Raw genomic sequence first — 27,752 nt, 5'->3', positions numbered from 1 at the left:
TCACTTAAGAAAAAGGCCATATTTAAATACTAGGTTCACTCATTCATTGGGAATGTGGCAGGATCAGACATGGCCCCATTCTCCAGATGCCCACAACCTACAGAAAGAGAACAAGAGAAAGCTGGACATTCTATTAGAGCACATCTAGAGAGCAGGGATTCACAGAGATCATAATAGGTACAGAGGTACCAACTTTGACCACGCACTCACCACACTGGTGTTGCTAGCATTCTTGAGGTGGTTATGCAGGAGTTTGGTGGCACCATCCTGGAATGTTTTTGGCAAGGCACCAAGTAACATGGTAAATTCAGGAGTGTTCAATTCAAACAGAGAGATGAGCACAATTTGTGCTGCCTGGAAAAAGAACACTTGATTAATTGATATAACGGAAAATAGCGTATTTTGGTCAAAACTTCCATTAAAATTGTTTTACAAAAATGTTTTTTGCATGAGTAAAGTAAATTAAAAAACAGAGAGGACGTCTTTGTCATAAAAAACACAAGGAAATAAGATCATCAATTTTAAGTAGCCTGACTTTAATCTGAATCTACAAAATATGCCCCAGTTTCATCTTCGAGCCCTGGCCTTGGATTTCCATAACATGCTCGTAATAGACCATTACTCTTATGTTGTTCAGTACTAGGTACAAAGCTGATAAATCCGTAAATGAAACAATCCAAGAAGGTGAAAAGGCTGAGATGGTCCACTCTACTAAGTCAGAACTGGACAAGGCTCCCAGTGCATCCTGGAGAGAGTAAGGCTCTATGTGAGCTGCCAGTAGGTTATTTGAACTACCACTTTTCCTCAAGCCTACTCCGAGTGACTGGGAAATTCTAGAAAAAGAGTTTAAATACATCTGAAAAACTCCTGTTAGGCCTATGAACTGAGAGACAGACCGTGGGAAGCCAATCAGCCTTCCATGGTACAAAAACATATTTTTCTGTTTTGGCAAATGCTCTACTTTTCTTTATTAATTGAGACAATAAATTGCAGGACTGCTGGCAGCAAGGTGGGAAAGCAGTTAGCTGAAGCAACAGTGGCCCAACGAGACTCAGCAAGTTTATGTGCTTTCTAAGGCACTAAGTAGTAGCAGGCAGTCTGAGCTTAAAAAATGATGCCTGAGAGATTATTTCCAAGGGTTCTGATTTAGAAAAACTATGCCAAGAGAAAACTTTAGTAAATAATGGCATTTCTTACACATTTCTGAAGGTCAGAAGAAAGCAAAACACATTATGAGCGTCTTCCGACTGAAAGGATACATTTATCTGTCCAAAACACTTTAATTTTAGGATTGCAGTGATTATTCTGGATATTCTCCCCCATGGTATAGGGAATTACAAAAAATGTATTTGCTGAGAAATGCTTTGGAAATAAACACCACAAAATATTTCAGTGCTTTCACAGTGTTAAAATCAATTCTGGATCCAGTTAAGGCAGAATTATTATTTGTGTCCGGAGAAGGAAAAAAAAAGAAAATTCAGAGACCCAGATATTTAACCAAAAATAAAAATTAATTATGAAACTTAAAATATCAGTAGAATATTTTTTACAGCAACATAAACTACTTTTTAGACATATCGAAAGCATTTATTAAGCACAGCATTGGGCAAAAGTATCTTACTTTTCCCCTTGACCTCCAAATACAGTCCTTAGTAACCTTTCCAACCAAACTAAATCCCAAGGGGCCAGTGTGTGCTTTCATGACACAGCAAAACACACTTTACTGATTGTATTAAAATATACATCTTTACATTTCATTCTTGAAACATTCTTAATAAACAGTTATCTGAAGGAATCTATTTCACCACTGAGGTAATATATATTAACAGGATCTGTGCATTTGTATAGAAGCAAATCCAAAACTCATGCAAAGTAACCTGTGCATTTAAAAAACCATTTTATTAGATGTTAGAAAAAAATGCATGCAGAAAAAAATTATACTTCAAAGAGACAGAAACAGACGTGAGTTTTAGCAGGGAGGAAAAAAGTCGTCAATTTAAAATTGTAGGAAAAGTTTAGGGACTTATTTTTTGATTGGCAACGGCATTTGAAAATTAGAAAATTTATCAGTATATTTTTGAATCGTATATTTTTATGTGAAATGTGCTACTGTCTCTACTTAAAAAAAAAAAAACACATTTCTTTCTAAAATGACTAACTTAAGGGTTTTTCATGAAGCCAATTATAAAATCAGTGGGATCTTCTAGGAACAAGAAGGCTGCAAGATTGTAAGTCTAGAAATTGTGCTAATTCATGGCTATTAATGACTCTTAATCACATGGGAAAAGAAAGTGCAGCAGACTTTCACTTCTGGTCCACTAGAGAAATCAAACAGAAAGACGGGGAATTTTGAAAATATAGCTCATTGGAAAGATGGTACATTTACAGTGACTTATACATATAAACAAATATAATTTATTTTTACATTTTCCAAAATATAAATGATTTTATACAATCTTCAAAAGTCACCCTGTGGCTTAAAGCTGTTTTCAAAGTAAAACCCTTTCTGATGATGTTCAAGCTCCAGAAATGAATAGGAAGTAGGACTTAAATATGTTCTTTTAAAAATGTTTTACGCCACAGTTTTAAAAAGAGATAAGGCGGTTATGGTCCTAAAATATTTTGCCTACAACCCTCTTAGTGAGACGTCAGCATACTAGAATCCAAGCAAGGAAGAAAACTGGGTTTTATTTATTATTACTATCAATACACTCTCTTTAAAGTTAGTAATTCCAAACACGGGGTTGAGTTGGAGAGATCTGTTGAAAAAAGCCTGGAGCTCATGTGCAATAATGAATCCAAGAGTGGAGTACGCCACTGTTCCTGTCCCATCACTGAACGCTTCTTGCCTTTCACAAGAGGTGGGGCCAATCAGTGGCCAGACAAAACACTCAAGGTTGCTGCTTTTTCTAATGGACAACTCTAGGGTCACTGAGTTTCAAGAACAAATAGCAACTTACAAGGAAATCCCCACTCACGCCCCCTATAGGGGAATTTGGTAGGTGAGGGTAAAAGGTCCTTCGAATCTCAATGCCACAGCATGGAAAGAATTGAGACAGGAGATCAATAAAGCTTTGACAAATGCATTGGTATGGTATTAATTGGGGAAAATTTAAAGTTGGGGAGGAAAAGAAGTTTTCTAATGTATTAAATGATTACTGCTCCCTCTGGATGGTCATTAAAATTGCTTTAGAAAATCACCAAAGAAAGGGTATCTGAAAACACTCAGATTATTTCGTATTTAGTATCCTTCACTCATCTGCTAAACTATGGTAGAGGTCTGCACTCAACACAGCTATGTCTTTGGGCAGGGTGTTAATCATAAAACATGTCAAAATACAAACATTTACACGCACACACGCTCACATAGTATTATATGAATTTTAGGTTTCTTCAAAATCTTTTCAGTGTCTTGACATGGGTATCAGTATTAATAATCTAAAATGCAAACAGTGAAGTATCTTTTTTCAAATTAGTACTTAGTTTAATATCTACCTGTTTACAATTTTCTTCCAAGTTTCCTTCTCCAGGCCCAGAGCAGGTGGAAGCTGACCTAGTGGGGAAATCCTCACCTACTCGACTACGCTGAAGCGGGGACTGACAAACAGGAAAGGCGGTAGGATTTAATGAGAGAAGAAGCAAGTGCTTAAACCAGGGTTATTTGTAAGCTGTGGAAGTATTTGGCTTCTTTTACAAAATCACCTTAGGTATATATATACTCTAACAGCTAAGAATAGGAAGCATAACAATAGTAAGTACCAGTTTCAAACCTCTATCATTTGCTAGGTGCATAATAACCATAATCCTTGCTAGCAGTAGTAGCATTCTTGCCTTACTCGATGAAAAGGTCAAAAAGGTCAACTCATTTCAGTCACCATTAAGCTGAGCCTCAAATCCTGTTTGATGGGAAAACCCTAGGCTAGGCCACACTGCCTACCTACAATCAGACTTGAAAGTTTTTCAATGAGAGGGGCACCTGGATGGTTCAGTTGGTTAAGTGACAGACTCTTGGTTTCAGCTTAGGTCACGATCTTAGGGTTGTGACTTGAGCCCCGTGTTGGGCTCTGTGCTGGGCAAAGAGCCTGCTTAAGATTCTCTCTCTCTTTCCCCCTCTCTCAAAATAAATAAATAAATATTTTTCAGCTAGAAATTTCAACTTTTGAAGGCTTCTAACCTCTTCTTGCTTCAGGCAACATCATCTTTATACTCTCTAGGTTTCTTTGCCATGCTTTCATTTACTGCATTTCTCAAAACAACGTGTGGGGGGCTGAATCTGCTATCTCATCTGACAATGTAGGTGCTAAATGTCAGAGAATCAATGTATGATAAACACACCCAAAGGGATTCTGAATCCTGAAATACAAACACACCATTAAAAATTCAACTGCATCACTACATTCCCTTTGGTTGATGGGAGAAAAAATACCTTTCTAATGCTGGAAAAAGCAGGTTCTCCATTTGTTTCACAAACAGCAGCAGCAAAACCAAAACAACCCTTAAAGAATAAGAGCAAGGGCTCTGATGTATATATTTTTTAAAGATTTTATTTATTTATTCATGAGAGACACAGGGAGAGAGGCATAAACATAGGGCGAGGGAGAAGCAGGCTCTCTGCGGGGAGGCCGGTTTGGGACTCGATCCCAGGACTCCAGGATCACACCCTGAGCCAAAGGCAAGACAAGACGCTCAACCACTGAGCCATCCAGGTGCCCCAGTGGCTGCAATGTAAATGAAGTAATATTTATCTATGTTTTTTCCTACTGCAATTAGTCCTTCCAATGAAGCCTGAGGCAGGGATTATCATTCTCATTTTATAAAGAACAAACAAGAATTTAAGGTGCTAGAAGTTAAGGTGCCAGCTGCCAGCTCACACCATTACCAAATGGCAGAAGCAAAAGTCAAACGAAAGTCAAATCTAGAATCCATTTCCTATTGCTAATATATTATCTTTTTTTTTTTAAGACTTCTTTATTTAAGAGAGAGAGGGCACGTGCACACATGTGCAGTCTTGTGTATGAACTGCGTGGGGGCAGAAGGAGACTCTCAAGCAGACTCTGTGCTGAGCGTGGAGCCCAATGTGGGGCTCTATCTTATAATCCTTTTTTTTTTTTTTTAAATTTTTATTTATTTATGATAGTCACACAGAGAGAGAGAGAGAGAGGCAGAGACACAGGCAGAGGGAGAAGCAGGCTCCATGCACCAGGAGCCTGACGTGGGATTCGATCCTGGGTCTCCAGGATCGCGCCCTGGGCCCAAGGCAGGCGCCAAACCGCTGCGCCACCCAGGGATCCCTATCTTATAATCCTGACATCACAACTTGAACTGAAATCAAGAGTCAGACACTTAACGTACTGAGCCATCCAGGCACCCCACATTATATTATCTTAACACAAACACAGTGCCTTCAGAAAGGTATAATTTGGCCAACATGACTATTCAGGGCTCCCATACCTAAAACACGAACACAGTGACTTTGGGAATAAAGTGGGCCAGTGAAGGTCTGGGTGGGGGTTCTCCTGCTAGTCCCCCCTCAGTCTCAGCCTAAGCATATTCCACTGCTGACTGGCTTGTGTTCTGGTTTTGGCTATGCCTCTTCCCTCCTCTTCAAAACTTCTTAAATATCTAAACACTCCAACATGAAACACCCCAAAATGCTGAGATGAAAAGGGAACAACATAAATATTAAAAATGTTAACAAATGTAGCATTCTGTCAGTTTAAAGTGCTTTTCCAAGTAAGATTCTATAGAATGAATTACACTGCCAATTTCCCAGGTATTGTCTGCAGAAAATTAATATTCTTAGATAGATTAAGGTTTTTCACCTAATTTGGGAAGTTTGGGAAAATATTTTCCCAAATATTCTCCTGCTGGCTTTGAGAAAGCAAACTGCCATGTTGTGGAGAGGGCCATGTGGCAGGGGGTGGTGGGTAGCGTCTCTGAGCTGAGAACACCCCCTGCCGACAGCAAGAAAACAGGCATCTCAGCCCTACTTCTGTAAGGAACAGAATTGGGCTGAGAACCCATGAGCCACAAGAGACCAGATCTCAGGTGAGACCAAAAACCCAGACTTCTTGATTTCAGTTTGTTAAGACCCGAGGCAAAGGACCCAGAGACAGTGTGCCAGATTCCTGAATCACAGAAGTGACAATCTAATAAATTTTTGTAGTTTCAAGCTGCCAAGTTTGTGGTGATTTGGTATGCAACAGAAAACTAATACAGATGTCAAAACAGGGGATTCCAACATTATGGCTTTGAAAATGATGGCTTCGGTGTGCTACTTAAAATGAGATCATTTCTCTTTGGACATTTATCATTCGTTAATTAATTCGAAATATTTATTAAATGCCTACTTTGTTTCAACAGGTGTTGTGCTAGGTGTTGAATATACAGGGTGGGTGGAAACAGGGAGGTGGGGACCACACAGGGGAGCAGCAAGTCCAGCCCTCATCCTGAAGACACTGAAGAGAAGATGTAGGCTGGGACCAAGAGAATTAGTGGCAACCAGGTCAACACAACATTAGCAGGCTGTATGCCTTGAAGTTCAAACCCAGGGTAACGGTCTAAAGCAATGGGTCTCAACTCTGTGCATTAAACATCAGCCAAGAGCAGAGGGAATGAGACCCAAAACACTGTCCATACTTTATACCAATTAGGTCAAATTACCTGGGGCAGAGCCCAGGAATTGAGGTTGATTTTAATGGCAGCCAGGACTGAGAACTACTGCTGTAATAAAGCTTTCCAACTTTTCTGAAGATCAGGCTTACTGTCCCAGAACTTAGGTTTGAACTAGTATCTTAATCATATTTGACTTATGCTATTATTAAAATAAGTTGAGTGTATTGGAGCCCAAGGCTAAATAACTCAAGGAAAAAAGTTACTATAACATCCTGTTTAGAATAGTTAGGAAAATAAATTCTAGTTCAAATTTCTAATGTGCATGTCCAGAGAAAGTGGACATTATGATGAAAGTGTGCTGTTCCCCTGCAGGCCCTAATCACAGCTACCTGGAAGTCGAAAATATGTTTCAGCCCTACAGGAGGGTATATTTAAGTAACATTCAATTTCAAAAGGAACACACATAGACACACATATACTTAAGTGTTATGACTAAAGACAGAAAGCTATCCTGAAGGCTTTTGTATTTATTGGCCAATCTTGTGACTTCGAAAATTACAACAGAAATACTGGTTTGTGACTCACATACCAACCAAATCATTCAACCATCCCCTATCGTTCCTCCTTAATCCAACCCTGGCTTAATGGCTAAATTAAAGGCTGCCAGTGAAATGCTCTTTTGATAGTAATTTTGAATGAATACTTGAATAAGATTGGTCCTTGTTCTTTTGACCTTGGACAATTTAGTTTATTACTATACAGTGGACACAGGACTTACATGACCTGCAACCCTTTCAAAGAAACCTTTTAGAGAATTATTCTGCTGTCTTTGAACTCCATTAGAGGAAGAGCTAAGTGTTCATCTGCATTTGTAAATACATACTCCTGCCAACTGCTCCTGGAATTCTTCTTTCCTTTTTTCCTGCCTGGACTCAAGTGGTCCACATTATCAACTCTGCTTAAGGCCAAAGGAGTCCACTGGTCAGGCTAAACACAGAAGGAGTATGGCACAGAAGGAAAAAAACGCAAGGCTCGTGATTATACACCAATAACCAGAATCAAGTACTTTTAGTCTGAAAGCAGAACTGAGAAAGCTGGCTTTTAAAGAGTGCTTTATAAGGGCTACTCAAGTTTATATATTAAGTAAAAGAATAATGGCCACGGGTGAAACTCAAGAACAGAAAGACACAGACAGGTAAGAGAGAAAGAGAAACAAACACAGTAACTTATACTTGTTGCCTGTTTACAACTTTTCAGGAATTGACAAAGTGTTTTACATGTAATAATTAATCTCTGTAATGATCCTGAGGCAGACTACTACCTAGTAAGAGAAATGGTACCCTGTGTACTATTATATGTCCCTGGGTACTAGTATATTACTTTGTTATATGCCTCTCAATGTTACCACTTCTGAAGAAAGTAGCCAATACTTCTCTTCGGTTGACTGAAAAACAACAACAACAACAACAACAACAACAAAGCATCACCTTGGTGTCCAGGTGGCTCTAAATCTGAATTCTTCCTCCCCATCCATTCACCCCCCCACGTCAAAGAAAGTATGTTCCAAATGTGGTCTATGATCCAAAACGGTTTGTTCTTTTTAATTTCAGGAATTCCTATCTTAGCAAACTTTGCTCCACATTTTGCTAGGAGGCACTATGTGGCCATGTAGCCTCAGATCTTCAATTCTGTCCTCAAAGTCCACATCATGAAACTGATACATGAAAAATCAATGGCCTTAAGAGACACTAAGCTAGCTACCAGTGCTTTCACACATTTGAAAAGAACAAAACAGGTGCCTAAGAAAATCATGAACCCCTCATACATGATTTCTGATTTTCATTTTGATGTCAGAAGACTGGGACTAGATGGAACCAGAGAGAAGGTAAGGGGCAAGAGCAAAGACTTGATTTTTACAGAAAAGGAGCGATAAAGGATCCTGTGAAGGTGTATGGGGTGGTTTGCAAGTTTCTAAGTAAATTTCTTTTCCTCATACGTGCCTGAGAACAGTCTGTGTTTAAAAAGCTGCACTCGAGTTCTCTTGGACATACCTTTCTCACGTCTGAACTCTTTGGTTCTGTCGTCCAGGTTATAATTCTAGATACAGCAAGCCTCGTCTCACTAGAGTTTACAAAGTCTGTTGGATCCATCTGCCGAGCGAGGGACTCAATGTACTTCAGGATTGCAACTTTGACCTGAAAGATCCAATAATTATAAACAATAAGTACATTTTACAGATCTTTGAATAGAATTTTGAGCTGAATTCTGATCAGAAAAAAGTAATAATATTGAGGGAACACCCCCTCTCCCCTGGATTCATGTTTCCACATGGAGTGGTATCTGCCAGGGACAAAAGCATGAAATAAATGACTGATAGGTAAGTTTGGGAACAGGGTGAGTGGCATATAGCTCAACTCTCTTCAGTTTTAGACTGAAGGTATGCTCTGTTCCTCATGTATGCGCAGGACAACTGCAGGGCATGAGCCCCCATGGGCAGGCTGCAGGATTTCCAGCTCTGCCACTGACCAGAAGTATTTAGTTTTGTTTTTTCATACATCCTCAGTCATGTCCTGCATGGTAGCATTTTCAGCGATCAAGCTAATACTCTACCCCAACTACTCCATGGATGCTTCAATTAGCTTTGACCTTTGGAGAAGGGGATTATTATTTACTGGGCCTACACTAAAATCCCAACAAAAGTTAATGATTAAAGAACACATGATGTACATGACCAAATTCAAATTAACACACATCCTTCCTCAAATTCATTCTTGTTATAGTTATGATTTTCCAAAGTATGTAATTAACAATTAATTTTCATGTGTTAAAATGTTAATATTGAAATCATAACATTCCAATAAGATACCTTATCTCACCACATCAGAACTTTCTAGTTTAAATAGTAATAATACCCAAATGTGGGTGAGGATGTGGAACTGGTGCTTCCATTATATTGCTAGTGGGAATATCATGAATGGATGTGGTACAACCATTTTAGCCATTTAAAATAAAGTTAAGTATACAACTACCCAATAAACCAGCAACTTTTCTCCTATGTACTCAACCAAGGGAAATGGAAACATGTTACCAAATAGTTGTACAAGGATGTTCACAGCAGATTTATTCATAACAGCCAAATAAGAGTCATGAACAAAAAAAGTATATTTTAAGCAAATTCAACTTCTAGAGGTTGAACTGTAATGACAAATAGGTACCAACCTTGAGGTTAGGAGTTTGAGTTTGATCCACAATAAATCTCATCAAAATGTTAAATTGTTGATCAAATGGAAAGGAGTCCCTAGGTTTAAGAGAAGAAGAAAAAGTGCTCATTTTGAAAGAAAGATTTATTGCAAAAAGTAATGTAAAACCATATCAGTAACAAAAATACGCCATTGTGGATGAATCAAATGGATATAAAAGCAAGCCTGACCTTAGTTGACAAAGTTTACTAATTGTACTTTTCATTTTATATAAATACTAGAGTGATACACATTATGTAGAAAATTCAGAAAAAGGGAAATCTTGCCAAAAGTCCCCGAACAGACACTATACTTACTTTGAGTTATGCTATTTTAAAAATGAAGACCAAGCAATTGACTAAGAAATTTTCTACCTGCCTTCTAGGGACCTAGCTCATCTTCTAACTACCTTTTTGAATACTGCTTCATGAGAAGCACTTCCAATCCCCAAATCTGAATTTACATTCTGACTGGGCTGCTTAGCACTGACCCTGCTAAACCTAACCACACTGTCCTCCTTGGTCCCACTATGGACCTGCCACAGGTCCTCTCAAGTGCCTGTGGGAGACCCAGCAAGGAACTCCTCATCCGGCTACAACACACATGCAGAAGCCAGGACCCTCAGAACTTCTGGCCTGTTCCTGATCTCATTTCTTGTAGCTGCTTCACATATTTGATATAATCAAGTAACCCCAAGGGCTCCTGGCTAGCTAAAGTCTGTGCTCTCTCCCCTTAAAGTACTGCAATTAACTACTATTAGTTTAAAAGTACAGAATGGTGTCCATGTAGGAAAATGCAGACACATCTTCCACACTAACGGGAAAGACAGAGCAAAGCACTGGGGCTGAATGCACTATATTCTTCAGACTGACTCACACTGCATATTAATTAAAGAAAAGGTCGACAAACCACACACAAAAGGCCTCTCTTTTCTTCTGCAGCAAGGGAAGAACGGAGAATCCACTTAGGTATAAACTGGTGTGTTTAATCTGGAAATATGCCCATGGTTAGGCATGGCCACAATCAGGCATGAAGCAGGAACCCCTCTCGGCCAGCATGGAGACCCCACCCCACCACCCCATACTCACTGACTGATCCTATATATGCTTAAAAAGCTAGACATCTCAGCTCCTGAGGAAACAGGAATGATGAATGTGTTCTAGAGACTTAGACTGAATCTACCCAGAAGAGGATTCTTAAAGGGAAGAAGCATCCAGAAAAATAACAAGAGGATTTTCCTTCATCACCAAAGTTTAGGAGTAGACTCTTAACATTCTTGCCATCACTAAAACTATGAATGGTTTTTGCCATTCATGGATTCACCTATAGTAAGGAAGCGACCTTTAGGCCTTTAGTCTGGTTCACAAAATGTTTTATCTGCCTTTCAGAATGTCATTAAAAACAACAACAATACCTCAAATATGTTGCCTTAATCCGCATTTCTGACCTTCCTTGAAAAGTCTGGTACCACGGGACCCACCTGTAACATGCTCGGTGGCAGCTCTCCAGCCTATGCATCATCATCCCTCCTGTCTACCCTCACTCAGTTATTATCAGCTCGGTAAGCCTCACCTCTTTAATCCCCAGCTGAAGCTTTACAAATCCACTGATACACTGGTATGGAGGTATGTTCCCTGACTCCACTAAACATACTCAACGAAAGCAGGAGTGGCATTCCAAAGACTTATTATATAGTATATTACACTGAGCTCACTGAAAATCAAAAGGAACTTATCTAGGTAATAAAATTCCACAGCGGCACAAATGAATGTGAATCTAAAGGGTCAGGGACCAAAAGAAAACAGGTGGCATCAGAGTACAGAGGAAATGTACATTTTGCAGAGACATCTATCAGACACATGCATGGGGGATGACAGCAGGATGGTGTATGCTACTGTTTGTAGAGGGAACCAGAGAGGAAGAAAAAATGCAAATACTATCCACATCCTCCTACAGGAGAGGAAGATGCACACCCACAGGCCAGCCGGCAGTCAGAGGAACAGACAACGGGGCAACAACCAGCGGTCCTGGTTCCAGACCCCAGCCTGCTACTAAAACAAAGTGTGACCTGGGCAAGTCAAGTCAAGTCAGTTTCCTCGTTCATAAAATGAGGAAGGGTCCTTCCCTTTTGGCAATTCTGATATGCAGTAATTGTCCAGTGAGTAATAACTGGGTCATATAAACATTACTGTATGGATGGCAATCATCAGCCCTGGAATTGTTTGTTTATTCTTTTAAAAATTCCTTGATCTGACAACACAACCCTCTATCTTCCACCAAATCACAATGAAGACATAGCCAAGTGTCTTCTGAGGTCATGTAAGTTCTAATACTTGTATGCTGAGGACCTACAGCTACAGAGGTAGTAGATTACAAGTCTCAACAATGATAGCGCATAGTTTTTCACACACCTCTGAGTCTTTCTGAGCAGATTTTTACTTTCTTCCTTAACAACCAAAGGGTTAGGGATCCCTGGGTGGCGCAGCAGTTTGGTGCCTGCCTTTGGCCCAGGGCGCGATCCTGGAGACCCGGGATCGAATCCCACATCGGGCTCCCGGTGCATGGAGCCTGCTTCTCCCTCTGCCTGTGTCGCTGCCCCTCTCTCTCTCTCTGTGACTATCATGAATAAATAAATAAAATCTTAAAAAAAAAAAAAAAACCAAAGGGTTACAAATGCTATGTTAGCAATTTCCGAGCCAATGAATGCTAACAGAGATTGTACCTGGACAAAAGGTACATCATACCTAACTATAACTAGACAAGTTTCTAGTGTGACTTATAAGAAGTTGAAGTATTAAAAATTCTGAAGTCTTCAAGAGGATGTAAATACTCAAATGTCTTTTATAGAGAAGAGAATCAATTTACAGGCTTTATATTTGCTTTTATATTTGTCTTGAGTGTTCACGAAAATAATACCAGCTCAAGGAGGGTATGAGTATTTAATCTCATGGAATACAGGGACATTTCAACAAGTATGCTAACAAGAGAATGTGGAAAATGTGTAACAGAGTACTTATTCAAGCAGATGACAAACCCATGGGCAACAAAATAGCAAAAATCCACCTATGAGTGGGTTTTTTTTTTTTTTTTTTTTTTGGTAACATCAACATGGGCTAGGCCATGTAAACAGACATTTTCCCGAAGACAGCCAAATGGCCAACAAATACATAAAATGTTCAACATTACTATTAGGCAAAATGCAAATCAAAATTGCAATCACCTCATACCTCCTAGCTATTATCAAAAAGTCAAGAAGTTGGTGAAGATGTAGAGAAAAGGGAACCCCTCTGCACTGTGGGTAGGAATATAAATTGGTACAGACACTACAGAAAATAGTAAATGTTCCTCAAAAAATTGATAATAGAAACATCATATAATTCAGTAATTCCACTTCTGGGTATGTATCCAAAGGGGATGAAACCACTATCTCGAAGAGCTATCTGACCTCATGTTCACTGTAGCATTATTCACAATAGCCAAGATATAAAACAATCTAAGTGTCTGTCAACAGATGAGTGGATAAAGAAAAACAACAGAATGTTATTGGGTTATAAAAAAGAAGAAAATGCTGTCATTTGTGACACTGTGGATGGGCCCTGAGGGCATTACGCAAAGTGAAATAAGCCAGACAGAGAAAGACAAATACTGCATGACCTAGGTATACATGGAATCTCCTGCGATTACCTCACTCCCAAAAGCCAAATCCATAAAAGCAGAGTAGAATGGTGATTGCCAGGGGGTATGGGTTAGGGAAAATGGGAAGATGTTCGTCAAAGGTTATAAGCTTCCAGTTACAACATGAATAAGCTCTGGGGATCTAAAGTACAGAATGGTGATTACAGTTAACAATACTGTATTATTATGCACTTGAAATTGCTAAGAGAATAGATCTTAAATGTTCTTGCCACCACCACAACAAAAGAATGGTAAAGGTGAAGGATGTGTTAACTGTGTAATCATTTAGCAATATACAAATATATCAAATCATCACATTATACACCTCGAACTGACATTATATGTCAGTTATATCTCAAAAGCTGGGGGGGAAAATGATCTGTCCTCTAAAAAACTCACCTCGTGACATCTAGAGCCTTCTGAACTTTTGCTTGCACAGATCCAAGTAAATCTGCTCCCATTTTCTTAAGTAATTGTGTGAGAAGAACAAAAAGCCAGTCTTGTAAGTCATCCTTGTGAATTATTATAAAATCCACTAGAGTCTCCAAAAACATACTGAAAACCTAGGCACAAATGAAAATCAAACATTTCACATATGTAATTAATCATTTCCCCCAAAGTCTCTATTAAAAATGTACTGGTCATATTAGAGAAGACAAATATATTTTAAAAAATAGATAAAGGAAAAAGGATCGGAACTTACTCTCTGTTGTGAATTCCACGGCAAACCAGGCCATGCAACAAAACAAATTCCATGTTAGTCCACAGTGAATTAATACCATTTTCATGCAGTTTTTAAAAAGACCTGAAAGCCTTTAGATTGCTACTCTGATACTTTCCCCTCCCTCAATATGCCTTCAAAACTCAGTACCGAGAGAAATTAACTTTGCTGAAAGATGTTAGTTTAATCCTGGGGGCTTTTCTTCCTTCCTTCCTTCCTCTTTAAAAAAAAAAAAGAAAAAACTTAACAATCATAATTCCATACTACTACTGTCCATTATCTAGAATTCAGCAAGTAATGTTACATGATGAGGAAAAAAATCTTGTGCATTGTAGATTTCGATGTATGCCAATTCAGATATTGTAAAGTAATATGATATAAAAACATATTATAAAAGTCACCGTCTTTACAAAAAATTACAGCTTAGAATAAAATATACGGTCCACATAATTCTCATGCTGCTGTGCGATCATTAATGCTGTATAAGCTGAGATAAGGGTCCACAGTGGGTGATCCCTGAACTGATTTCAGAGAGATAAGTAGCACTGTGTCCCCTATTTGGCTAATGCATTGTCCTCTACTGGGACAACCCAGCCATTATACACCTACTCAGTTCTAGCACAGCAAACTATAAACCACCAGGGGTCTCCCGTGAGACAGCTCAGAAAATGAGCCCCCAGCTGTGGGATTCCTGCTTAGCTCAAAGGCAGCTAGCAAATATTAACTAAACTGAGACCTCCAAACTCACTGTACAAGAGCCTTCTGATGGAAACAAATTTCCTTCTTTATCCTCACATTCTGGTTCTGAATCAGCAATCTAGAGGTGACAGGTAACAGAAATTTCATCAATGCCCCATACCACCTAATGTCCCCTGTGCTCTAACTTTTATGAATCTTATGCTTGAAATCTTTCTGCCTTTATTTATTTATTTATTTTTTTTGTGGTGGAAGTAGGCTCCACACCCAGCATGGAGCCCAACACAGGGCCCAAACCCATGACCCTGTGATCAAGACCTGAGCCGAAATCAAGAGTCGGACACTCAACTGACTGAACCCACCCAGGCGCCCCAATTTTCCTCCATTTAATTCTATCTTTGATATCTGTGTGACCCTAGAAAACAACCTTTCTTGGACTCTACTTATGTTGTTAATATTAACCTTGCTGTGAGGTTCATCACAGGAATTTTAAGACATGCTTCAAGATCGGTATCGGTATACAGAACTACTGTCTCCCACGACCCCCGCCAGAAAAAAGAGAATCCCCCGCATTCATTCTCCTAGGTTCCTGGAGCACATCAAAGAACAGGGGTCATGTGTTGTTTTCGGTGTCCCTAACCCAGAGCTAAGGACTCACTCACTCACGCAGTGAGTGTTGAAATGAGTGGATGGAGGATGTCTGACCACTCAGATGAGAAAGGGCAGAAAAAGCAAGGAAGGTCACAATGGACTTTCCAGCCAGGACAGGTCTCCTTTTCCCCATAAGACTTATATTTTTACTAGGAAAACTATGGTTTGAAATAGTGAAATCCTGCATGTCAAGAATGTGAGATTTGCTCATGCTGACTTAAGGTTCTACTAATTTCTGCACTTCTGTTTCTGTCCTTTATCCATTCTTTATACTTCCCCAATAAAATCATTGCCCCATTTTCTTTCTCTAAGAGCATCTAACTAGGATTTCTCCCAAATTAATGGTATTTGTTTCAAATCCAGACTCTAAGCAAGCTACTATAAAGGGTCTCTCTCTCAGCACAACTCCTAGAAAGGGCCTGGTCATAATTAGGGATGTTCTCTCCCCCACCCCCCGCAGCAAGGGATCTCATTAGGCTCAGTGCTCTCCTTGGACCCCCGAGAATGTGGAACCATCCACCAGGTTCTTGGGGACAGCAAAATTCTATGTGGAGAAATGGCTTAACCTGGATTTTCAATAAATCCATTACATAAATGTTTCTACTTTTCTATCTTGTCCTATATAGACAAATTCTACATGGGGTACAAAAAAATAATTATATATTTGATTATTTTCTTCGCTACTGTTAAGCATAAGGTACCTCACTGTAATATGATGTTTTATTCTAGCACTTAGCCCAGTTTGGCTAATAGGAGGTATCCAGAAGTATTTGAATAAGACTATATCTGATTCTTTCCATTAACTCTTCAAACAAACTTTATTTAGCTCCAAGTTTTATGGACATTTGAAATTCCCCAAAAGTTGTTTTTAAAAGATGTAATATAAACTACTGTAGAAACTGGTGTTAAATCTGTAAGGTCTAAAATGTGCTATGGGGAATTATGTCTCACTCTTAAGTAGTGTATTATACAGCTCACATGGGCATGCAGAGGGGGCATCGGCAGGCACGATTCCTAGACTTACCTTGCTGTGAGGGTCAGCAAACATTCGGGTGAAGATCTCACACAACCTTTTCAATTCTACTCGACTAGAAGGAATAAAACAGAAATAAACTTAGAATTTAATGAGTCAACACTGAGATTAGTGACAGCTTTTTAAAAAAACAATCTCCATATAACAAAGCTTTTTTCACAAATGAATCCTTTTTTTAATTCATGATAAAATTAAGTAGAAATATAAAATCATGACAGTTTGGCTCTCAACCTAAAATGAGGCAACTGAATCTCAGAGCATGATTACCGAAGTTCACCCACTGGGAGTGGCAAAGCCTCAAGCTAAATAAATTCTGCTCATCTCCTTGAAGATCTGTTTTCCACCTGCCACAGATGAAAGGCAATGGGATAAAGTGAAGGAAAAGCATGTGCTTTGGGGTCAGACAGACCTGGATTCTAATCTCAGTTTTACTACAAAGTACTTGGATGTCTTTAGATTTGTATCAAACAAACGGCTGCAGGCAGTTAAAGGAGGGACACCTCCTTCCTACGAATGCTGAAACCAAGCAAACATTCATTTCCTGTTAGTGCCCTTTTGCTTTTTCTGACCCTAATCTATACTACTGAGTCCCATTTTCCCTTCAAGGCTCGAATGAGCATCATCTCCTCTTCTCCAAATCACCCCTAAGTAATCCCCCTTCATACAATTGAGATAGTTGGTTCAATGATCCTTTAACTTTATTAAGAATGTGATCTAGTTCGACCAATGTCAATCAATAGATTTCTAAAGATTATTCAACGGATACTTGGTGAACACTAAAAATCAAGAAACTAGGATCACCCAAATGGAGCAGACTCTTGAAGACTAGTCATCTCAACAAACAATCCTCAATTAAAAAAATAAAATAAAATCCTTATTTTGTTTTTGACAGCTCACTAGAGCATCAGAGGCTATCTGCATTTCAGAAGGCATATGACAAAACTCAAGACCTCTCGGGGGGAACAGGACGCAACAAGTACAGATACAGGAGGGTGGAGTCAGACAGGCTGGACAGGCATGCTTACCGCACAGGGATTCACTAGTCAATGTTCATTTAGCTGTGCGGAGCCTGTCTGTGACCAGACACTTGTCCACTCGCAAAATTTATCTTAGAAAACTTATCCAAAGAGTACAGTAGCTGTATTTCAGCTATTTCTTTACTTAGGTATTTACCTAACTTGACCAATTTTTCACTTTTTAACATCTCTTGTAATTTTGAGATTCATCTTATAATCAAAGACATATTAGTGCTGCCAGCCATGGTTTAATAAGTAGCATTTCTTCTTGGATATAATATAATGTGTCAATGATGCCTCAGATTTGATGAAATATGGTATAAACACTATACTTTTTTGGAATATGTTAATAGATGCTCATTTTAGAAGATTTATGAAATAGAGAAACAAAGAAAAAAACAAAATAATCAACTCTAGTAATAATACTGTTACTACTTTAAAGTACTCCATTTTAGTATCTCATTACTATACATAAGCTATATGTATGCATTATTACAAAATTTTAGGCTGAGATTGCTATGAAAATTTTACCCACAATTCCAAAGCATTTATAATGAACCATACCAATCTGCAGAGTAGTTTTAATTTTTTATCTAACTTGCAAACTGTACCAAGATTTCTCAAATAACACCTACCAGATAAATGTAAACTATAAGGGAACCAAATGTTTTAGGAACTTAATAAATTATAGAGTATCTCCCAGATACTTCAAGGTCTCTGGAAAGCAAAGACCAGATCTTAGTCATCTTAGCACCCACAGCACCTGCCCCTCTGCCTGGAACTCTGTTAACTCCATGAGTGACGGGGAATCCAACTAAGCTGCTGCTGAGTATCATATGAGACTCAAAACTTGGCTCACAACCTTGGCCTCTTGTCCTCACCTCAGTGTTCTTTGGCTCTTCAGTAGGTTCTGCAGGCCTAGAAGCCCTTCTTTCCTTTCTGACCAGTTGGAACTGGCACAGTGGTTGAGAACTTCTGCCACGTCCTCTGTCTGCCGCAGATAATGGGGAATGCCACCATTCCTAGAGCCATAGGAGCGCTCAGAGCAGACACTCGAGGCATCACTGTTGGCGTCGTCATCAGAATACATCCCATACGGCTCGTACCTCCTCCTCACAGGCTTCTTCTGTCAGGTTCAACGAGGGTGGGGTGATGGAGGAAGACATGCGAAGGTGAAATGACCATGAGTCACACCACACAAAATCGACCACAGAGCTAAAGGTGAAAGATCCACATGCACGCACGCACGCACGCACATGCACACACCATACTTTCCTGTGCTTACAGATTAGGGAAATAAAAACAGAAAAGCAGACATTGAGTCAGGAATAGTAAGTAACAGGCAGAGCAATCCATAGCAGAGAAGAAAGAGTATGGTCTCTAGTACGGTGTGTGGATGAAAGAGTATGGACTCTAGTGAGGTGTAAGGCAGACTTGGGTAGTAGTCCTGCCACCTACCTGGCTGAGGAACTTCAGAAAGCCTCCTTACTTTCCTGTTTCACTTTCCCCATCTTTGAAATGCTAACAGTGCTACCTCTCACATGCTGGTTACCAGGATATAATGTACACAGAAGTACACATTAACTAACCTGGCCCAGCTCCTGCCACACTGCAGGTATGTGCATCCACCAGCCCCTTCCTAATCAAAAGCAATCTATCTTGAACAGGGTCTGTGGGAAAATTTGTTTGAAAATTCATGCTTCCTTAAGAAAGTCTGAAACTGAAATGTCAGGGACAGACTAGCCCATGTAAAAGGACTCTCAAATTATCTGAACACAAACAGGCTTCCTGTAGACCCTTCACTCGTTTCTCTTACCCTGAATACGAAAGTATAAGTTAAACTTATAAATAATTCAACAGTAGCGATTAAACTGATAAAATACAATTTTCCCTAAAAGAAAAAACTTTTTAAAAAACCCACTTACAAAAAACAAAAACAAAAACAAAAAACCCGCTTACTTGGCTGAAACCATACAAATGTAATTTTTTGTCTTTTTTTTCTTTCACAAATGTAATTTTCTAATAATATATGGCTTGTCCATCCACCGAAACTTGCTCAGGACAGTTCTGCCTTATGCCTCTTGTCCCAGCAGAGTTAGAGTAGCACTCCCTTTTACTTTTACAAGTATCCTTGTTAGGATGGTAAATCGTAGGATCATTATATATATATATACATACACACACACACATACACACACACATATATATGAACTAGATTCATAAAATAAGAAAAATGTTGAATATATCCATTCATGAAATAGTAATGACACAGGAATAGACACAAACTGGGTTAATAAATAAAACACTGATAGAAGGAGCAGAACTTGACATTAAAAAAACAAAAAACAAGTGCTAAAACAGAGAGAGGGGACTGATGCCATTACTAATAACAGCTTCACTAGACTTGACTAAACCATAATACAGACCAGAATTTCTACATTATACTACATGCGTTGTTGCTTTCACTAGCTCCTACAGGAAATATACTCGCAACAGAAAAAAAATGAAGTTGTAAAACAAAAGTTAAAGCACTGGTACCTTGCTCCTGGAGTCTCCTAACAGCTGTAGGCAGGAAAATATTGAAGGATGGGGAAAAAGCATAGAGAATTATGTCAGAAGCGTATGTGGGGACTGTTCTTGCAACAAAAGTGTACAGCAAAAACATATCTTAGCAAATCAAAAATATAGGTTAGCAAGCGATTCATATCAAGCGAATAATAACGAAGAACGCTTTCACAATGGCATTTCCTAGCCCTTCCTACACCTCCTAGAAATGCCTTCAGGTACATGCTATGCTTCTTGCTACACTAAAAACTCTTCCTACACCACTGAGATAGGGCTCTAAAGTTGCTGTTAACACTCCTGTCTGTTTCTATGCTCAATTCTCTCTGCCCCTGAGGCTTCTTCCCTGGGAAGCAAACACTGTGTACCATTCCTGTGCTCTCTCTTCTGCAGCAGGTCACTCGGGGAGACCAAGCAGTTTGAACAAAGAGTAATATGGGCAGCCTGAGTGGACTGAAGGCTAGAGATCAGAGAAAAACCCAAGTCAAGGAAAGCCCAAGCTCAAGCTCTCAAGTCCGACTCTGCCTCCTAGAACTTTGTGCACAGTCCCTTGGGCAGTTCTTTAAAGAATGAGGGAACTCCCCCACCTTAACTGCAAGTCCCATTTAACTCAGAGCTTTTTGCACATCCATCATTTCCTACCCCTCTGACCTAATAGGGTCTCTGAATAAATAAGTGACAGATTCTCAGTGCTGCAGCTTGGAAGGAAAAATAGCTTCACAGAGTTCTGTTCCAGCTCATGACTCTGAAGTCAAAGCCATGGTTAGAGCAATTATCCTGAACTCCAGCACCTGCCAGGAAAAAAAAAAGCCCTTCTTCACAGAGGCTGATGAATAGAGCTGGCCAGGCAGCCCCCGCTTACAGGAAAAGCATCAGGAGAGTGGCAAACTGCTTGCTCACAGTTGCCTGTCAAAGAAATCTGACTGAGCAAGAATAAATGAGGGCAACACAGGAAGGGAGGAAAGTGAGAATCTCTGTTAGCCATAGACTATAACATTTTGATTAGATGAAAGACATGTCTGGGTCTGAAAGCAGGATGTTATAATACTTTTTTCCTCGGAGAGACAACAATATATCTTAAAACAGCACAAGCAAGGCCAGAGATCAGACAGTTCTAAAGAGGCTCTATTTTAAATGCTGAGCACATCAACAAGAATATGCTAGAGGCAGTGTCACTACCAGCTGAAATGCATCTTTAAAAAGCAATTTGACCACAAGCTGCTTCTACCTGGGGTGGGGTTTGCTATAACCACAAATTGAGGGACCTCTAATTATACATATATATATATATATGTGTGTGTGTGTGTGTGTGTGTATGTATATACACACACACACATATATATACACACACACACATAAAGTATACTACATTATAGTGATGCAAAAACACATTCCAACAGTGCTTTATATCTTCAGGCTTTATCGGCATTAAAATTTGGAAAGTTTCCTTAAATAATGACTTAATGGCTCATTTTTAAAGACAAAAAACAAAGGTAAAATCGTATGGAACTACTAGTGTGGTCATGAATTCAATGTGAGATTTTCAAACCACAAACTCTGTTACCTAGTATTATGATGGTATGTTTAGGCTATGCCATCAGAACCTATAAAGCAATAGAAGCCAGAGAATGAAAAAAGGAAATGCTGAAAAAAATAAGTAAAACAAACATGAAGAAAAAAAAAAAAAGCCCAATGACATCAGAGAGGTCCAATGTCATCAAAACTTCCTTGATACTGAGGAGCACAGAAGAAACACTTGATGCTAGTGTTTTTTGTAAGGACAATTTTCACTTCTGTATAGGGATAAAAGTTTAAAGGGAAAGTGATAATAATATAAGTGTACCCAGTATTTACACAATTTTACAGAGTGCTAAAGATGATTTAGTACCCTGATTTGGAGGTGATTTCTGTTAGGACAAAGAAAACTGTGGATGAGTAAGTCAAAGAGCCTCTGCACACGCTGTGACTCTTACCAAAGCATCAGCAACGGCAGCTTCAAGGTCTGTACTCGTGCTCAAAACTCGCATGGCGTTCACAGAGCCAGGTATTCTTCCTGCCTGGCCAAGCCCAAACCGGTCTATTTAAAAAGAACAAAACCAAAAGATATGTCACTTTAATTCAAATGTTCTCAATTCTTTGCAAGGGCTCCTGCCTCTTCCCACCTACTGGACAGAGGCACTGGAAAGTCTTTAGCCAATTTTAATTACCCCCCCCCCCCCCACTTCAGTTCTAACTAGACTTGTTTACCAGCAGCGGAGGTTAAGATGTTCCATATTTAATACTATCGTGCTACAAAGCATCCTAACAACTAAAACAGTTCTTTAATGATTCTTATTTTTGAAAAGTGTTGAGACATGGGGAAAAGGGGAACTTATTATAGAAGTGAGCTGGGCTGTGAGTGGAGTCTTTTAATCTATTTAGTGTTCCCTCTAGAGGCGGGGAGGGGGGAGGGGGGCACTGATGTTTGGTCAAACTAATTAGAAAGCTGCATGGTTTCACAAGAGTTCTAATGCAATGTGTAATAAAAAAGTTAAAATTTGCAACAAACATATTTGATGGATGTCTGCAAATCTTCTTTAGCCTCACTACTGTTTAACTGTCATGAACTGGGCTCAACTAATTTTTAGTATGTGTTCATGATTCCTGTGACACCAAAGGGTATTTAAAAATCAGTTTATTAAAATTCTTCAATGCTCATTACAAAAAAACCAGCATCTTCACTGTGAAACATTAACCATTCAGGTAACGTTAGTATACATTTTTCCTTAGTCTCTCAAAGGCTTTTCAAAGGATAGTCTATACATGTAAACAAAATTGGATATGATCCAGAGATTTTAAAGCAGATTTCAGTAGTTCAATTACTTTAAGCCTGTTACAGATCATGGATAATGAAGACTAGCTTTTTAAAAGGCCCATTACGTCAAAAGGGCAGTCTTCCTTAAGAAGAGCTGAGGTTAAAGCTGTAACAGGAGAAAGTTCATATAAATTACACTTTCTAAGTGTATCACACTATTTACTGGCAGAAGTTTCTTATTTAAAATGCTAATACATAAAAAAAAAAAGAAAAAAGGAAAAAAAACCTTTGAAGAAGAATGTTAAGATAAAAATGCTTTCTTTTTTTGAACAAATAAGACCCTGTTTGGACAAAAAAAAAAAAACAAAAACCCACAACCTTCTCTATTAGCCATATTCTCATAGTGAAACGTTTAGAATAAAAGGAAAGCTAAATCTGGTTTACAGGAATTGATCTTTCTTATAAAGTGATATATTTTAAGCTCTGGACATATAACAAGAGTTCGTAGAAAACAAGAACTGTAAAAGTGAGGTGTCACTTAGCTTTTTTAAAATGTCAGTTTAAAAAAAAAAATCACACCTTCCAGCGCCATCGAGGGGAAAAAATTTAAACACTGCTAACCAAAACGCTATACAGTCATGAATTTTTATAAGGAAACAAAAATTGTATGTTATACTATCCCCTTTTTTAATGCACTTGTTGGTCACACTCTATGTTGTCTTAGCTGCTATGTTTAAAAGATGATATGCCATATAAACTAAGAGACCAAAAACAATTCTATCTAGATCTTCATATATATATATATACATATATATATATACACACACATATATATAATCAGTTGAAATACAAAACAAGTGTAAATTTGAGATTTATTGTGCATATGATTTTAAACATAATCTTTGTGCAAGTCTTTTTTTCCATTAAAAAAGGGTAGATAGTAAGGGATTTATGAGTAACAAAATGAAAGTAATTCAGTTATAAGCCATTTAAAAATTACCCAGCATAAACTTAAATAAAACAGAATCTAAAAAAAATTTTTAAAAAAAAGTATATCTCATGCCAGCAATTCTTGCTCCAGGGATAATACTGATTTTTTTTTAAGACACAAAAATTAAAATTTTAAGAACAATGCAGTAATTCTGTGCTTCCCAGATGCATACAGCTCCGCCGTACACAGTGACTGCAGGATCACTTGATATATATCATAGATCACTTGAATTTCTAATCTGAAGGGGAAATGTTTGTCTGGATCTGAGCAAAGTTACAAGCCTTTTGTTCTCCCCAGACCAAAATCTGTTCTACACTTGCTGCTCTGCTCTGATGTTATCACAAAGCTCCATTTCCCAAGAGATGGATACGTGTGACTGTGCCCTCAGTCTGGTCCCTGACTTCAGGGGATTGGACTCATCAGAGTGTACATAACAAAAAATATAGCTCACTTCGCTTAGAGCAAGAATAGAGAAAATAACTCAATGAATTGGCAAGAGCTGTCCCCATCAACAGTCTGTGTAATGTTTTACTCAGGTGAGAGAACTGTAGTCCTTAGGGACTGTTAGCATATAAAAATGATGTCCGTTAAATCCAGCAAACTAATGCATTTCCGTATGCATATTAATTTTTACCCCAATGGCTACCTGGGGGATTTTTGGTATTTTTGGATTTTTGGTTAAAGCGGGCTGAGATGGGACATTTGGGGACCACAGGCTGCAAAGACTACCTTCCACCTGACCTGATTATCTGAATCGTGACCTTGTATTTTTGCGAAGTTTTAGGACGATATTTATCCATATGAAATTATGCACACTAGGCTTTGGAACATTTAGTAACTAAACAGTTCCTCCAAATAACGAGAATCTGACACTAATAATTAACGTCAGTAATCAACACTTTTTGGAAGCAAAGCCTCTGGAAATGAAAGACTCTGCTGGGTGAAATCCATCCCCTCTTTCCCCTCAAGGACTTTTCAGGATATCTATTTTGGGTGGCTGTTCTCCTGAGGGAGGGTATAAATGGAGGGGAAGAAGCCCTTCCCCGTGTTTTTGTTTTGTTTGCACACAAACATGAACACTGGAGAAATGGTGTTGTCAAACAGGCTATAAAGCATCTACGGCCTATTAACAGAACCATAAACATTCAACAACTTAAAAAAATAAAAGCACGCTGGGGAAAACAAATGGGAAGTGCATACATGCCAGGTGCTAGCCGACACTGATGAAAACAAATGCTAAAATGAGTGTGAAACTGGACCATATGAAGAAGCCAAGTCATGCAGTTAGCACTTGTTCACCTGACTGCCCAACAGATTCAGCAGTGGAGAGGGCACTAGTGGACCTGGAATGACGTCGAGAGGCTGCAGGTAAAAGGAACGGCAACACCCACAGGATTAACACAGAAGTACCCGAGACAGAAAACGCCACAGTCTGAAGGAAACGCAGGGACTGCTCCCAACGAGGCCATGTGTTCTCATGAAAGGAAATGATGCTGGAAATGAATGGAGAGCAAGTGCCAGTCCTCAAACTCTATGGCAGCCTGCTGGCTCTCACACGGCTAGCACACACACAGGCATGACAAAGGCACGCTTTGCGGTGTTCCTTAGGCAACCGCCTAAACTCAGACTCCAGGTTTATATTCACGCCACGAAGCCTCAATGAGCCGTTATGGGAATACACAACATGAGGACGTCAGGAGTCACAGAGCACCGTCCAGATATTGAGTGGGAACAGCAGTAGAATGGATTATTTACTCAGCTCACGAGATGCCTCATCAGTACGTGATGCATACGCAATCATGCACCAAAAACAAAAGCAGAGAAGTTCATCATGTTATTTGAACAGAAACAGAATGAAATCACGAGAAAGGGGCTCAACAAATGAAATCCTGTGTTCCCCCCAATTTTTGCTCTGCTGTTGCACAAATATCCTAATTATCAATAAACTTATAAACTACTAGAAATTTAGCCGTAACAGGTTTTTAGAGGCTTCCTTGGCGAGGCATTTGCGGTACTCTGTTATGAGAGCACAGACTCCTAATGCGGGGCGGAGGTGGGGGGGTGGGGCGTGGGCAAAATCCTGGTTTGATTACAATCACCTGGAGGACCTCAGGCCAAGTGCTACATCTCTCCGTGTCTCAGTTTACTTATCTGGAAATGGTGCTAAAAATGGTACGTACCTCTTGGGAGTGGAGAGAACTGCAAGAGGTCATACACAGAGCACGTAAAGCAGTGCCAGGCACTGAATAAATGGTGGGAGCAACAGTCATAGTGCTGCGGGTGCTGGCAGTGGCAGTGATGGTTACCAGTAAATTCCAATTTACATTTCTAATTATTAGCAAATTAAATATTACTTTATTAGCAAATATTCATAATAAGCATATTAATTCATCAATCTGAGGAATTATATGCTAAACTCTGTCCTCATAATTACTTTCAGAAATAACCATAAAATAGACTTGGTTTAAAAATGTGAATTTATAGAATGGAATGCCATGCAATATATGGCTCTTCTTTACCTCAGGGAAAAAAACCCAAAAGATAGTATGCTTATATCCATTGAAAAGAACATGGTGGTCATACCAGAGAAAATTCACAAGGTTTAACAAAGTAATACCAAGCAGTGCTACTTCTCACCCATGCTATTAGAGTGCAGTACCCTGTACACGAAAATACTTTCATTTTGGCTTCAAATACCCGAACCTCAAACTCATCAGTATAATTTTTTTTCAAGATTTTTGTTTTTTAAGTAGTCTCTACACCCAACATAGGGCCCAAACTCATGACCCCGAGATTAAGAGTTGTGTGCTCTACTGACCGAGTGAGCCAGGTGCTCCAGAACTGTATTTTTTCAAGTTCATGTTACTTTATGAAAATGCACATACCCGGGATATAAGTGGTATCAAATAGCAAACATTACCTGGTTGACAAGGACAAATTTTTACTGACTTGCAAAAGGAAAATTTCTAAGTGGCAAAAATAAATTGGCAATTTCTAAAACAGATATAAAATAATCACTTTCCTTAAATATGTTGGCAAAACACTTTTTAAGACTGGAGCATACCATTTACTGTACAACACATCAGTACCATATTCTTAAAGTTTAAACTGAAAACAGCTTTTAAGCAATACCTGATGGTTCCTTATAAAGTCGGTCCTTTGGTTCTGTTTCAACAAACTATTCTACAGTAAATCTGTCATGTAATGAGTCCTTGGTCACATTCTCAAGTGAGCATTCATCAATGGAATCCAAGGTGGACCCTCTTACGTCGAAGCCTGATTTACAGCAGAGCCCTTACTTTTACTTAGAAGTTGTCACTTTAACCACATATGTATTCATACCATGAAAATGGTCCAAAATAACTTTGTAACAAAAATGCAAACATAAAATCAATACACAATTACCAAAATGTAGTTATTTTCACACACACACACACCCCCCATTTCAAACTGAAGCCTGGCTATTTAAATTGATCCGAAGGGGCACTTACACAAAATCTCAGTAAGTTATAGAGAGGGTGGGAAACCATTATTAAAGTGAATGAGAAGGAGGAGGAAACTTCACACTGTCTGATGGGCAGTGAGTTCGTTCCCCTAGGGACCACCTCCAGGGACTCAACTATGAATTCCTCAGTCCTAACACCAAACCCAGAAGTCATAATTGAGAAAAATTGCTGGATACTTTCTCTGTGCTTAAGCCTAGAGAGAAAGCACTTAATACATTTCAGACGAACAAATGAAAGATGCTGGATTATCAGA

General features: G+C 39.0%; 1 protein-coding gene across 12 annotated transcripts in view; it reads right to left on the bottom strand.

Annotated features, from left to right (window-relative positions):
* The window catches only part of CLASP1 (cytoplasmic linker associated protein 1), a 266,298-nt gene that overhangs the window by 45,577 nt on the left and 192,969 nt on the right, over positions 1-27,752 (bottom strand). For 6 of the 12 annotated variants that reach the window (XM_077861342.1, XM_077861345.1, XM_077861349.1 and 3 more), the window contains 8 exons: positions 22,182-22,285; positions 20,185-20,208; positions 18,528-18,772; positions 16,622-16,685; positions 13,929-14,092; positions 9,835-9,913; positions 8,667-8,810; positions 211-354 (listed from right to left, as the gene is read on the bottom strand). In XM_077861342.1, the coding sequence (XP_077717468.1) occupies positions 211-354; positions 8,667-8,810; positions 9,835-9,913; positions 13,929-14,092; positions 16,622-16,685; positions 18,528-18,772; positions 20,185-20,208; positions 22,182-22,285 (968 nt within the window). Of the gene's footprint in view, positions 1-210; positions 355-8,666; positions 8,811-9,834; positions 9,914-13,928; positions 14,093-14,975; positions 15,068-16,621; positions 16,686-18,527; positions 18,773-20,184; positions 20,209-22,181; positions 22,286-27,752 lie in introns of all 12 variants that reach the window. The other 6 variants (XM_077861347.1, XM_077861343.1, XM_077861344.1 and 3 more) reach the window with 2 other exon arrangements.

The sequence above is a fragment of the Canis aureus genome, chromosome 20 (assembly GCF_053574225.1).
Source record: "Canis aureus isolate CA01 chromosome 20, VMU_Caureus_v.1.0, whole genome shotgun sequence".
Taxonomy (NCBI): Eukaryota; Metazoa; Chordata; class Mammalia; order Carnivora; family Canidae; genus Canis; species Canis aureus.
This window is presented reverse-complemented; position numbering and strand designations above follow the sequence as displayed.